At 48.8% G+C, this 14322-nt stretch overlaps 1 protein-coding gene across 2 annotated transcripts; it reads right to left on the bottom strand.

Annotated features, from left to right (window-relative positions):
• Positions 1–413: 413 nt before the first annotated feature.
• Positions 414–13988, bottom strand: LOC100274108 (Sugar transport protein 7). 2 transcript variants are annotated; one of them, XM_008652902.4, is made up of 3 exons: positions 13820–13988; positions 1175–2121; positions 414–1082 (listed from the first exon to the last, which is right to left on the bottom strand). In XM_008652902.4, exons 2-3 carry the CDS (start codon positions 2105–2107, stop codon positions 603–605), a joined length of 1413 nt encoding a protein of 470 aa, XP_008651124.1. In that variant the 5' UTR covers positions 2108–2121; positions 13820–13988; the 3' UTR covers positions 414–602. The 2 variants fall into 2 exon arrangements, with proteins under 2 accessions (XP_008651124.1, NP_001141959.1); NM_001148487.1 differs by having other exon boundaries at positions 437–1082; positions 13489–13916.
• Between the last annotated feature and the right edge of the window lie 334 nt (positions 13989–14322).

The following is a 14322-nucleotide window of genomic DNA, read 5'->3' as shown; positions in this document are numbered from 1 at the left end:
AGCCCCTAAATCTGCTATATATAGGATTAGGAGAGGGGGTGGCACTGTGGTGAGAGTAAGGACGTTGCCGCATAATTTTTAAGGACGATGCCGCACAATTTTCTCTATGCCACCGCTTATCAAGAAGTCAGAATAGGCACTCACAATCAAAAGTCTATTCACATATCGATAAGAGTGAAAACTGTTAGGATATATCTTATTTTGTTTCGCTCCGATTCCTCATTGATTCGTTCGAATTCGTATTTATAGATATTTTGATCATTTTTTTGGTTTTTAGAAAAGAGAAAGCGGTGATGTTCATACTTTTTATATTCGATTTTGATCTATTATTAATTTGTTATGTTCATTTTAGTTCGTTTTCGTTATCCCGCTAGTCCCTTCTTCAATCTTTTTTCCCAAATAAAATGTAAAAATGAAAACAAAAGAGAGGTTATTTGGAACGATCTCGTTCGTTTTTATCCCTGCATATCACACAGCCTGCTTTATACAAAATACAATAAGAATAAGCAGCCGCCTACATGTTAGTGTGTGTCTTGTTTTCTTCAGTTATTATATAAAGTGTCCACGAAACCAACCAGGCAACCATGCATGCTTCACTCCAGTCATCCCTTGTGATTGTTGCTGGCAGGTGCCGCATGACCCTCAGCCGCGCCCCAGCCATCCTCGAGCGGCATGTCCGGCATGACCTTCTTCCAGAACCAGTGCTTCCGCCATAGCAGCACCATCTCTTCGATGGGCACGCCCTTGGTCTCCGGCAGGAAGACGTAGACGAACACGGTCATGACGGTGATCCACCCCGCGAAAAAGAGGAAGATGCCGAACTTGAAGGCGCACAGCAGCGACAGGAACGCCTGCGCGATGGCGAAGGTGAAGAGCAGGTTCACGGCCACCGTGATGCTCTGCCCCGCCGACCGCGTCTCCAGCGGGAAGATCTCGCTCGGCACCGTCCATCCCAGCGGGCCCCACGACCACCCGAACGCCAGAACGAACAGGCAGATCACCACCACCACCGCGACCGAGTAGCTCCGCGCCAGTTGCTTCTCCGCCCCGAACTTCACGCCCAGGATCACCGCCACGATCACCTGCACGCACGAGTCCATGCAAGCAGAGTACGTTAGTTTGCAAGAGCTTGACAGCGAACTGCACTGCGGCGCCACTGTGGTTCTAGTGTCACCTGGCAGACGATCATCTGGATCCCGCCGCTGATGAGGAGCTTCCGGCGGCCGAGGCGGTCGACGATGCCGATGGAGATGAGCGTCGAGGAGAAGAGCACGGCGCCGGTGAGCACGGAGGAGTAGAGGGACGCGTTCCCGCCGAAACCCATGCTCTGGAACAGGACCGGCGCGTAGAAGAGGATGGAGTTGATGCCCGTCAGGATCTGGAACGCCGGCATGCACACGGCCATCACCAGCTGCGGCCGGTTGCGCGGCTGCAGGATGTTCCGGAACGGGTGCTCGACGGTGTTGGCCAGCTCGCTCGCCTCCACCATGTCCGTGAACTCGGCGTCCACGTCGGCCGTGCCCCGGATGCGCTCCAGCACGCGCCGACCCTCCTCCACGCGCCCGCGCTCAATGAGGCTGTTGGGAGTCTCCGGAAGAAAGAGCCCGCCCAACGTCATCAGCAGCGCCGGCACCGCCGCGAGGCCCAGCGACAGCCGCCACCCCCACGGCTTGATGTTCTGCGTGCCATAGTTGATCAGGTTCGCCGTGAAGATGCCCAGCGTCGTCGCGAGCTGGAACATCATGTTCAGGCCGCCGCGGAGGTGCGCCGGCGCCATCTCCGACAGGTACAGCGGCACAGCCTGGTTGCCAAAACCGATGCCGACGCCGAGCATGATGCGCCCGAGGATGAGCATAGCCAGATTCACGGCGGCCACGTTGAGGGCCGCGCCGATGAGGAAGCTCACGCCGCCGCAGACAATGCTAGCTTTGCGGCCGTAGTTCCTCGTCACGGGGGACGCGACGAGGGAGGCAACGAGGCCGGCGAGGTAGAGTGACGATGTGAACGCCGCTAGTCCCTGGTTGTCGTACTTACAGTAGTTGTTCTTCCCGCCGGAGTTCTTCCGGTGGAACACTACCGGGAAGAATTTCTCCAGGAATGGGTCCATGGATGTCACGCCTCCTGAAGCATTGGGTCAGTCAGATCGGCAGAACATACCAGGAGATAATCCATTGTGAAACATTTGGCACTCTAGGGTTCAAGAAGTCCAAACACTGTACAGTTTGTTGTGACCATGAGCTCTCAAATTCTAATAGTGGCACGATTAAAAGGGTCTTCGCCCGAACTCAACTAGCGGCCCAGCGAGTGCGTGTAATTTTGGTACTTTCTGGCACGAATATTGTTGTTAGAGATTATCCACGATTGGGCCAACGAATATGGGTTTTCTTGGCTTCTCAAAAAAAATTAAGAAAAAACCCAAGTCATTCCCAACAAGGTCCAACAAGAGAAAGCAAATGTTTCTAAAAGGGCTTGGTCCTGTTTGGACCCGGCGCTTTTTAACAGTTAAAGAAGGGATTTCCATCTATTCAATTTTGAATAGTAAAAGATTTCATCCCATATGGATCTCCTCCAAATTCTTTATAACCAAACCTGCCCTTAGAATGTCTCCACTAGAGTGTGTAAAAATAGGGGACGCAGAACTGTAGATGACACTGTTTGACATTATTTGCAGAGAGAAGTTTTAAATAGGGAATGGGATAAAGGATGAGATAGGAGATCTGCTGAAGATAACCTTAGGGTTTAAAAAATTAACAACACTGGATCCTAACAAACCAATACTAAAAGATGGGAATTGCAAGGAAGTGCTAAGAATTAATAGAATCTTCAATAGTTTCCAAAAGCTACTTCTAATTCTAGTTTTTTGGCAAGATTTTAAATACTCTCCAACAAGTCATAATCCATCTGCACTCGAAAAACTGATTGAATTGTCACAAATATATATATGCTTGTATCAATTGACAAATCTGGAGGTGGAAGAACATGGCAAAGGGTAAGAGAAAGAATAGAGTTCTCAATGTCAAGTAAAAAGTCTACGTTCACCCCCTCACATATAAAACCATCTAAATAACCCCTTAAACTATTGAAAACCACACAAATAACCTCATGAGGTGGTTTTGAAAATGGTTTTACTGATGTGTCATCTTGAAAAGTTTATATAACCCCAACATATTAGGGTCTATATAACCCCTGCACTCCCCCTCCCCAAATGTGAGGCTACTTCGAACATACGACCTAGTAATTCAGTGAGACAACTCTCACCACTACAGTAGACCCATCCCATTTGCACCAATCATAGGATACAAAATTCAAATTTTACTTTTGTATTTTGGGTTCTAATTCCTAGTTCATGTTCTTCCAGGAAATTTATGAGAAATGCATGACACATGGTTCCAGTAGGTATGTTAAATGTTTGTATTCTAATTTCTAACTCCTAGCATTTTGTTTTCTGCTACTGTTTGCAATATTATAGGTACGAAGTTATATAGACCCTTGATATGTCAGGGGTTATATAGACTTCTAAAAATGATACATCAGCAAAACCACCTTCAAAACCGCTTCGAGGGTTATTTTAGAGGGTTTTAAAAAGTTAAGTGGTCAGAATACATGGTTTTGTAGGTGGAGGGTGAAGTAGACAACCATCCATAGTTGAGGGGGTTAAGTGAATTTTTTCCTCGATATAATTATATAAGAGAGAAAGATAGTAGAAAAGTAGTTGTAGTTGTTTTGAAATTGTTCAACGGTCCTAATGAAAAATTGTCTTTTGTTTTTGCCATACTTTGAGAACTTTTGGAGAAACGAAACAAATATGCTCTCATTTTTTAGCAACATGAAATCCTTATTGACTTACCAACTAATCTTTTAAGAACTATTAGGGATGTTGTAATGGATAAAAAACCTAGGGTCACTGCTACAACCACAACCTACATGATCATGAGCTAACTTGTCAACACATGGCACTTAGAAAAGACGTTTTTAGACCCCTAAACTTTTAAAATAGTACACACCTATGTTTAAACTTGTAAAATGGCACATCACCTAACAAGTTTAAGGGCCCAAAGCTCATGAACCTAAGTGTTATATTTTGACACATTTAGGACATGTACAATCATGAGCCTTTGGATCGATTTTCCAAGTATATGAGACATATAAGAGACTGTATGATACAACTCATTAGCTTTTTAAATACAGTTAAGAAAAAATATGTATAGACAGTCGTGTAAGAGCTCGTCTCTTATACCTTTTTCAGTTAACCTACTAAATACCTCTTAAGAGACCACATATTGAATGGATGGAGTTGTACATGCCTTTAGAAGCTGCTGATGCATTTAACTCTATAACCATTCTCTGCCCTCATTTTCATGTAAGATCATGAACCAACGCATTAAGATTTTTTAGCCATAAGACACGATCACACACAAGGATCAGTTTCAACGCTCGTCCCGCGTCATAGTTTTACAAATAACTCCTATTGTATGAAATAACCCACAAGACACATTCTCTTCACATCGATCGCATCTGATCCAGTTCGTCTATCCACTCCCCGTCCTCCACGAATTCGCGCCCTGCACGACGCGCGAGCGACTCAGTCACCCACACAAAGACACAAATTCACGCACGTCATGTCTTCTGTTCATAGCAACGATCTGCATGGCAAGTGGGCCTGTGCCAAATGCACCGCGATAGCAGCCCAACAACCCATGCATGTCGCTCGATCCGTAGGGGACAGGGAAAGCGGTTTCAGCAGACCCACACATGCCGCGTCTTCCATGCATAGAAACGTGGGGAAAGCGGCTTCAGCAGCTGCGGGGTGGAGCCGTTTTACTCATCCTAATCCGTCTACCAATCTGGCTACAAAAAGTCGTATCGAGGCCCCTCAAGCGATAGTGGTGGTGGATCTACTCGTCGCAGGTGGCCTGACACTCTCCAGCTACTCTGACTCGCCTACGTCCTCCAAGGTACGCACACATGTACATCTGATTTTCTGGCTCACTAACTCCACGGGCATCTTCACAGGCCTGTTCATCGAGTTCGTGTCACGTTCGTGGGACCTAATGGAGACCAATGCTGCCGGGATAGAGGGCATCGACGGTTAGGCACGGGCCACACATAGGACATCGGTGGCAAGTCACCAACCTTAGGCATGACGACGGGCATTGGTGGCGAGTCGCCAACCTTCGGCCTGACGACGGGCATTAGCGGCAGCGTCAATTTTGGCATGATGGGTGGTACTGCAGCTAACATAGGGGGCAGTGCGGCGGTGTTCGGCACCACATGGATCCGTGGCATGGCGCCCACCACAGGAATCGTCGATATGGCGAGCATCAGTGGAAGGGTGCCCACGGGCACGATCGACGGCTTCGGCACGACATAAATTCTCGAGACAGCGATAGGAGCGACGAGGGGCAGGGCGTGAGCAAGATGCCGCACGGCGTGGCACGTAGTGCTACCATCGCCGATGAGCATGATGAGCGCCATCGTCATGAGCACCGTGGCGGAGAAGAGAAACGAAGTGTCACAAGTCATTGCTAGCCGCTAGGAAAAGTGCTTCCTCAGGAGTGAGGAGCTACAAGGCTGTTGCGTGCTTGCAACGAGTCCTTGGCGAGTATTTTATTGTAGTTCCATTTAAAGCTGAGCATATACTATTTTGCTAGAGCTAGGCCAGTTGGGAACGAGATAGAGATGGTTGGTGGCCTTCCGATGCAAAGCATGGACGACAGATACGTAGTGGATGGATGTTGTTCGAGACATTTGGTTCATTAGCTCATCTGTTTCTTGTAGCTGGATCAGAATTAACCACCCCTCGTGCATGACGCAAGATGATACTGGACACCGCTCAACTCATGCATGGTTTATGAATGTTGCATCATGAATCCATGCATGACCTCTGTTTGATAATTGTTGAGGCATGTTTTTTCTCTATCGAATTATTGTGCAATAGCCAGAGACATCTTTATGGTTCTATCTATCCATGAATTGTGTGTTTAATGCGTGTGTCTAAGAGAAAATAAAAGGACATATGTTCAGTGGAAGATGTTGTGGGTCTTTAAAATCGGCAGTCATACCGTGTATTTATATGGAGTCAATATCTTGAGTTATAAGTCATCAAGACTGTTACACCATATATATATATGTCGTAAGAAGCCACTAAGCCCAATACGACAGGAAGTCGTACATATATAGTAACACCTCGTTAGCTGGAGGAGGACGAGCTACGGAGAGCTCTATAAAAATAGGGATTGAGTTCTTTTTCAACCCATATCTTTCTTGGTATTTTGGTTAAAATAAAGTGTAATATTTATTCTTATCAATTTATTACCTGGTCTATAGACAATATGCTCACTTTGATATTAAATTAATTTATTATGGGTGTTGACGCCTTTCCGGAGCGTCAAACACTCAACAAGAACCGTGGCGGTGCCCTCTGCATAGGGGCGGACGGTCCGCGCGCGGGGCCTGACGGTCCGCGGCCTGGTGCGAGGCGCGGTGGTACTCTCTGCGCAGGGGCGGACTGTCCGCGGCCTGGGGCCGGACGGTCCGCAGCCTGGTGCGCGGCTAGGGCTTCTCTGCCTGACGGCCGGACGGTCCGCGCCCTGGGGTCGGACGGTCCGCGCGTGCGCAGGGGCGGCGGAAGTCGCCGGCGGCGCCTGGATCTCGCTCCCGGGAGGGACCCCGTCGGGGAGGAGAGATCCTAGGTGGTGTCTAGGCTCGGGCCGGCCGACCTAGACTCCTCTAATCGACGTAGAGCCGAAGAGAGACGAAGAATTTGGGGGTTGGATAGCTAAACCTAAACTAGACTAGAACTACTCCTAGGATAAAATGTAAATTGTATTGATTGAAGGTTCGATTGATTATCACAAATCGGCCGTATACCTCTCTATTTATAGAGGAGGGGGGCTGGACCCTTTACAAACTAATTTCCGAGCTTATCCCATGATTTTAGCTAACAACCGTAGCACAAAACTCGGAACCCTAATCTGTTCTGCGCACGCGCGGACCGTCCGGCCCACAGGCGCGGACCGTCCGGACCGCGGACCGTCCGGCCTCAGGGCTGGACCGTTCGCGCGCTCAAATTGGTGCTCAACATATGCCCCCCTGCCTTTTGGTGGAGCTGAGCGAACCAAAAGCAACTAACTCGATGTTATCACATCGGTTTTCTTAGGCATCTTGCCACTTACTAGGATGGTACGCAGTGGTCTTGGTCTCGGACGTGACCCCTTTAGCTTTGATCGAACTGTCGGTCCCAACACCGTCGAGCGTCATACTGATCCTGACCAATCTGTCACCTAGCTTTTCCTAATTTTCCAAGTGTTCTGGCGTAGCTTCGTAGTCGACCAGGTCTTCTCCTTGCAGGTCATCTTCCTCCATGGGTGTCGGCACGTCGTTGCAGGTGTCATGGTTTATTGCGGATGAGTCGGCCTCAGGGGTCGGACGGTCCGCGCCCTGTACGGTTGGTCCGGTCTTTATAGCCAGACTGTCTGCTATACCTGCAAAGAGCTGCACAGTTGTTGTTTTATTTTCTGTCTTTATGGCCGTTTGATTTTCCTCAACGGCTTTTGGTCTCCATCTCTTTTGTGGTGGCGGATATTGCGGATGTGTGTCATTGAATATTTTTTCCGCCTCCTTCTCCTGATTCTCCTTTGCTCTAAGGCGCTGTAATTTTCGCTTTTGCGATCGTGTCAATCCCGATGGGCACCATCGGGGCATGGAGTATTTTGGATCGGCTATTTTATTGACAGTCGTACTTTCTTTTTTGTTTGTGTTGGCCGATTCACCAAAAATCATCGGCCCTTCGTTATTTTGTTGTACGACGACATCTGTCGTTCCTATTTTAATGACGTCTCCCTTTTTCGTACTGTTGGAGGTTGTAGCTGTATGCCCCCCTACCGGATTAGTCAGCCTTTGGGGCCGAATTGTTCGGCAATCTCGTTGGGCCTGCGCTCGTGGACCAGATTGAGGGGCTCTCAATCGGTCTTGTACTGGAGGTGTCAACCTATTGAATACAGATGTTTGGGGTGCCCCCCAAGCGGGGTACTGTGGCATCCCAAATGGGTATGGTGGCATGCCCCACATTTGATTTGGGACGTATGGTGGAGGTATGTATGTGTATGAATATGGCATAGGTGGATATGGTGGTGGAGGTGTCCATGCAGGTACGTTAGGTCTTAATTGAACATTATGACCTCCCGTCCTTTCCGATTGGTGTGGTGGTCCAATCGGCCTAACCTGCCGTCGTACCTGGGTGGGTAAGCGAGGTCCCTTTGGTGGCCGGTCGCTGGGGCCAGCCTTCTTTTTCACATATTTAGACAATAATTGATCAAAGGTCGGGCTAGATTTTACCAACCGACCAGTTGCCTTGAACGTGTTAGTTTTCCACGTACCTATTTCTGGTCGTCGTGATTTGAAGGTACGTGGTCGCCGCGGCTCTTCGACGTTGCCGGACCGTCCGGTGATGTTACGGACCGTCCGCGCCTAGACACCGGACCGTCCGCGATGCGTAGTATGGGTTCTCGCGCATATCCCCTTGTCTGTGCTTGCCCCCCAGTGCTGGAGTTTGTGATGGTTACCTTCAGTGTCTCCCCTCCATCAGGAGTCTTCTCGGCCATCACTTTCCTGCAAGAAATTTTGTTGTTTCCATCGGCCTCCCGTGCGTTGCCGATGATGACTTCTTTGTCTTTGCCCTTATCGGCTGTGTTGGGCCGAATTAGGACCTTTTTGCCATTAAAGTCGATCACATTCATTGGGAAGGGCTTCGTGTCCTCTTGAAATTTCAATCGTCCCTCGTTAATGGCCGATTGGATTTGTCATCGGAACACATTACAATCATTAGTGGCATGGGAAAATGAGTTGTGCCACTTGCAGTATGCGCGATGCTTTAGTTTGTCGGCAGGTAGAACGATATAATCAATTTTAATGTTACCATTTTTTAGTAATTCATCGAATATCTTATCACATTTGCCGACGTTATATGTAAACTTAACCTCCTCCTGCCGTTCATTCCGAACTGACTGCAAGGAGGAGCAAGCCGAAGATTTGGCCTGCTCGGGCCAAACTATTTCGGCAGTGTAAACTTTCTTTGGTTCATCGTCCGAACTACTTTGATTGTGTTCTACTATATGGACATTATGATGAACCGTTTTGACTAGTTCTTTGCTTCGGCTTTCACAAACCGAAGCTCTTTGATGTAATTGTGCTAGAGTAAAGAGCTGGATGTCTTCTAATCTCTCTTTTAAATAATATCGCAATCCATCAAAGGCTATTTCCGCCAGTTGTTTATCTGTTAAATGAATTTGAAAGCATCGGTTTCTCGTATCCCGGAATCTCCGGATATAATTACTAACTGATTCATCCTTTTCTTGTCGTAGAGCCACTAAGTCTACTAAATCTAGCTCATAATCGCCAAAGAAGAAATGTTCATGAAATTTTTGTTCTAAATATCCCCACGACAAAATGGAATTAGGAGGGAGCGTGGCATACCATGTGAATGCAGTCCCCGTTAAAGATAATGAAAATAAACGCACACGGAATGCTTCGGTGTCGGCCAATTCTCCTAACTGTGCTAAGAACTGGTCTATGTGCTCACGCGTGCTCTTTTCTTGGTCACCCGAAAACTTTACGAATTTGGGTATTTTGGTCCCCTGTGGGTATGGGAGTCGGTCAAACTTGCTATCATAAGGTCTCCGATATGACTGCCCCTCGGGGACTATACTAACTCCGAGCTTATCTCGGAACGCCCCAGCTATTTCCTCCCTTACTATATCGATGGCAGCCGGTGGGAGACCATCGGCTCTTTGATCCAATATGGGTGAGTTTGTTTGGATGTTGGTGTGTTGTTTTCCTCCCCATTGGTTTAGGTTTTGCGACGCGTTAATGCATGCCCTATGAGGCTCATAGGACTGGCCATTCCTTTCTGGCCTTCTAGGGGCCGGAAAGTTCTCACTCTCACAGGTTTGATAGATTATATTATGATGCTGTTGTGTCGTATGGTGAGATGGGGAGTCTAGCTGGGACGAATACGGAGTTAGATATCCATCCTCCTTAAAAAACTCTGTGCCGGACCGTCCGGTTAAATACGCGGACCGTCCGACTCCATGCGCGGACTGTCCGGCCATGTGGCCGGACCGTCCGACATTATATTCGGGATGTCTGGCGTCATACGCAGACGGTCCGAATGGGTTATCTAGGGTTTGTATGGCATGTGGTGGCTTGGGTGCAGGTCTCGGTAATTCGCTTCTAAAAATAGGATCAGCCGCCGCTGGCCCGGACGGTCCGCGCCCATGTGCAAACGATCCGGACATGCGCAGATCGGCAAATTTATCGCCGATGTGCGTGGGAGGCTGTCGTTGCCTAGGGTACATGTCCATCGGCATCCCATAAAGGGGTTGTGACTGGTCGTGCCAACCTGAAGCCGATGAATTATGTGTGTATTTCCTCCATTCAACCTCGTGCGAAGAAAGATTTGCCGTAGTAGACTTATCAAGCGCACGCACTAGACATTTATGATCATTTTGTATATCCCCTACGATATGCTGCAACTGTTCTCGCTGTTCGTCTATGTAAGCTTTAAGAGTTTGGAGTTCGTTGGTGCTACTTACATTGGGGATATCTGTTGTGGGTTGGAACGAAGCCGGATCCGTCGCCCGATGTCGGACGACCTTGTTGTTCCTGTCCACTTTGAAGTTGGTCAAGAACTTTGCTTTTGCTTCTTGGATCAGCTGCTCCTGGCGCTCCTCGAACAGGAGCTGTTCTTCAGCCGGCAAGGTCTCCCATGTCGGTGTGATGATATTGCTGGTGGAAACCTCAGAGCTATCTTTTGAACCGGCCATTGAGGGCCGATTTGATAGATCTATATGTGTTGTCCCCAGCGGAGTCGCCAAAAAGTATGTTGACGCCTTTCCGGAGTGTCAAACACTCAACAAGACGGTCCGCGCGCGGGGCCGGACGGTCCGCGGCCTGGTGCGAGGCGCGGTGGTACTCTCTGCGTAGGGGTGGATTGTCCGTGGCCTGGGGCCGGATGGTCCGCGGCCTGGTGCGTGGCTAGGGCTTCTCTGCCTAACGGCCGGACGGTCCGCGCGTGCGCAGGGGCGGCGGAAGTCGCCGGCGGCGCCTGGATCTCGCTCCCGGGAGGGACCCCGTCGGGGAGGAGAGATCCTAGGTGGTGTCTAGGCTCGGGTCGGCCGACCTAGACTCCTCTAATCGACGTAGAGCCGAAGAGAGACGAAGAATTTGGGGGTTGGATAGCTAAACCTAAACTAGACTAGAACTACTCCTAGGATAAAATGTAAATTGTATTGATTGAAGGTTCGATTGATTATCACAAATCGGCCGTATACCTCTCTATTTATAGAGGAGGGGGGCTGGACCCTTTACAAACTAATTTCCGAGCATATCCCATGATTTTAGCTAACAACCGTAGTACAAAACTCGGAACCCTAATATGTTCTGCGCACGCGTGGACCGTCCGGCCCACAGGCGCGGACCGTCCGCGCGCTCAAATTGGTGCTCAACAATGGGTATGTTTTTGGGGAGTGTCCATATGATTGGTTTACTTCGCTCAACCATTAATTGCATTGCGGGTATGGCCTTGCTCTTTCCAACCAATATCATAAAATACGATTGTGTACCGTCGCAACGCACGGATATTATAGCAGTATATATTACAAGTATCAGTTTATATAAGAAAAACGTAAAAACAGAGAAAGTCTAATTAAGGAGGAGGACCGAAAAGAGAGCGTACTGTTTTTAGGTAATCATTAGACAGGTAAATAGATAGTTATGTTCAGTTGATAGAACTTTGAGTGCTTTCAACGCCGATGGTCTCTACTCTCTACTAGTTAGAGATAAATATCAAGTGGTCATGTTGTCATTTGATAAACTGCAGTAGTTGCCATGTTATATACGCTAATAGTACTTATCACGGTGCGTGTAAACCGGGTCCTGCAGTTGACTTTGTTTTGACTTGCGAATATAATAGATACTACTTTTTAATAAAATAATAACACTCTCTGCGTACTATAAAGTTCTTATTGTAGACGAAACTACTGTAGATTCTACAGATTCTGTCGTGAAAAATCATCAATATCCATAGCATTAAATATGTATGCGGTTTTTATTTTGTGTTAAGTTCATTAATACTTACTTGGTACTCATAACACTGCTGATACTTTTATATAAGAAATTAATCAAACTTGATAGTTTGGCCTGCTACAAAATGCTATACAGCCACTTTTAAATCACAGGCCTGTCTACCTAAGGATAAGGTTTGGACTTCGAACCAGAATGGCAGAATCACGCAGCAACGGCAGTTGATGCCCTTCATCGGTTTGTTTTTTTTTGTTTTTTTTGTTTTTTTGATGGAACCAAATGAGGGAGTCCTTCGTCTTCCTACCAGTAGGAATTTTGCATATCCCTTTTCTTTTTCTTTTTCCCGTGTGACGGCATGAACGGCGGCACGGCGCTCAATGCACCCCGCAACTACTACTCCCCTCCCAAATAGAAGAAAAAAACTTTGACAAACACAAGAAGATTTGCTCGTCAGTCGTCACATGTGGGTGTTTTCACTGCAGCCTTTTTCCTGGTCCCTGCCGTGCTATCATTCTCAAGGATTACCTAGGCGCTCAGTAACGAAGTGTGCAGCTACACAACCCTGTCGCGGAAATTGTCTGGTGGTGAGTACGGCCAAGCGGAAATTGAGTCGCTACCAACGACGAGGCGAATAATTGGTCCTGAACTATTCAACGAGGATCGGCAGATGCGTGAGCGTTCGAACACGAGCTAAAATCTTTCCACTCGTCGAAAGTCAGAGTCGAGCCCGCAGGTACAGTACACAGAGCGCCTCGCGTGCTACTCCTCTGCAGTCTGCACTGACGAGGAAGGAGAGGAGAGGAGAGGAGATGGAGCTGAACGGCAGCGACAGGCACCGAAGCAGAACACGCAGCGCCCACCAACTCTGACTGCAAGCTTTGTGGCGTCCGCGCGCTTGTCGTGCCCGGTGGCGCCTCGAAGCTAGTCTCACACAAGTCGCTCGGAGGTCGGAGCCGACCAAAATTACATGTGCCAACAATCGTCGTCCTACCCAGACCAATCACGCGGCCTTCGGTTGGCAGGCGAAAAGGCGTGTCGTCCGAAGATACCACGAAATCCAGCTCGCCAAAAGGCCCGGCTCCATGTGTGAGATGCGTCATACAGTGATCAGTGACGCGTGCGTGCCGAAGCCGAACTGTTGCGGGAACGCGACGGACACCTCGCTCGCTGCTGGCTGTGGCCTGTGGGCCTGTGGCTAGCTGGGCGGCAAGACATGACTAGAGCGGCCAAATCCGAGCGGGGCCACGCCCACGCCCACGCCGGCGTCACGGCCTAGTACGACCATGGAACGCGCGGGGTAGCTGCCTGCCGCAAGCTATCCGGCTTGTTCGTTTGCCCGCTCGCTCACGGGTGAGAGAATTAGGCGGACACGGCACGGGTGAGGGAGCGGAGCGCGGACGTACGTACCGGAGATGCCGATGTCGTAGCCGAAGATGGCGCCCCCGACGGCGGCCACGAGGCAGGTCGTGGCGACGGCGAGCGTCATGCGCCCCTTGTACTGCGCCGCGCGCTCCGTCTTCACGCCCAGCGCCGCCACCCCTCCGCCCGCCATCGCTGCTGGATGCTTCCTGGCTCCGATCCCGGCGCTCTCTCTCTCTCTCTCTCTCTCTCTTCTCCTCCAAGACGAACTCGGCCAGCAGAAGATCCGAGCTATCAACCGCACCACACGGAAGCAATGCTCTAACCGACGACCGCCCGTCCGCAGACCACAGGTTTAATTAGACGCGGAGTCGACTACCTCGCTTGATCCGTTGATCCTTCGGTTGTCTCTTCCCTTCTTTGACCTGCCAGACTCATGGGGCGAACTAGAGTCTAGAGTGTGAAGTGAATGGGGGACACAGAGAGCCAGCATGTTGGGGATGGGTCTACGGTTGCTTACATAAGCGGCGAGCAGGACGACAGCTAAGCTAACTCATGCATCGGGCCGTTGAGATACAGATAGGAATACGTATCTACTGACTGTCCGAAGAGAAGTGGACAGTGATTTAAATACCCTTGTAATAGTTAAAATATCCTAATAAATTTTCAGATACCAAAATATAATCTTAGATCATATATATTTGATATTGTTATTAATTAGAAAAAACAAAACAACCGAATACTGCTAATATTAGATATGGCAATGGGTCCCCATCGCCGATTCCCTAGGGAATTCCTCCATTAGGAGCTAGTTTAGGAACCACAAAACTGGAGGGTATTGGAGGGGCTAAATTCCACATCTTATTCAAAATTGAATAAGAA

Source organism: Zea mays, chromosome 7, assembly GCF_902167145.1.
Source record: "Zea mays cultivar B73 chromosome 7, Zm-B73-REFERENCE-NAM-5.0, whole genome shotgun sequence".
Lineage (NCBI taxonomy): Eukaryota > Viridiplantae > Streptophyta > Magnoliopsida > Poales > Poaceae > Zea > Zea mays.
This window is presented reverse-complemented; position numbering and strand designations above follow the sequence as displayed.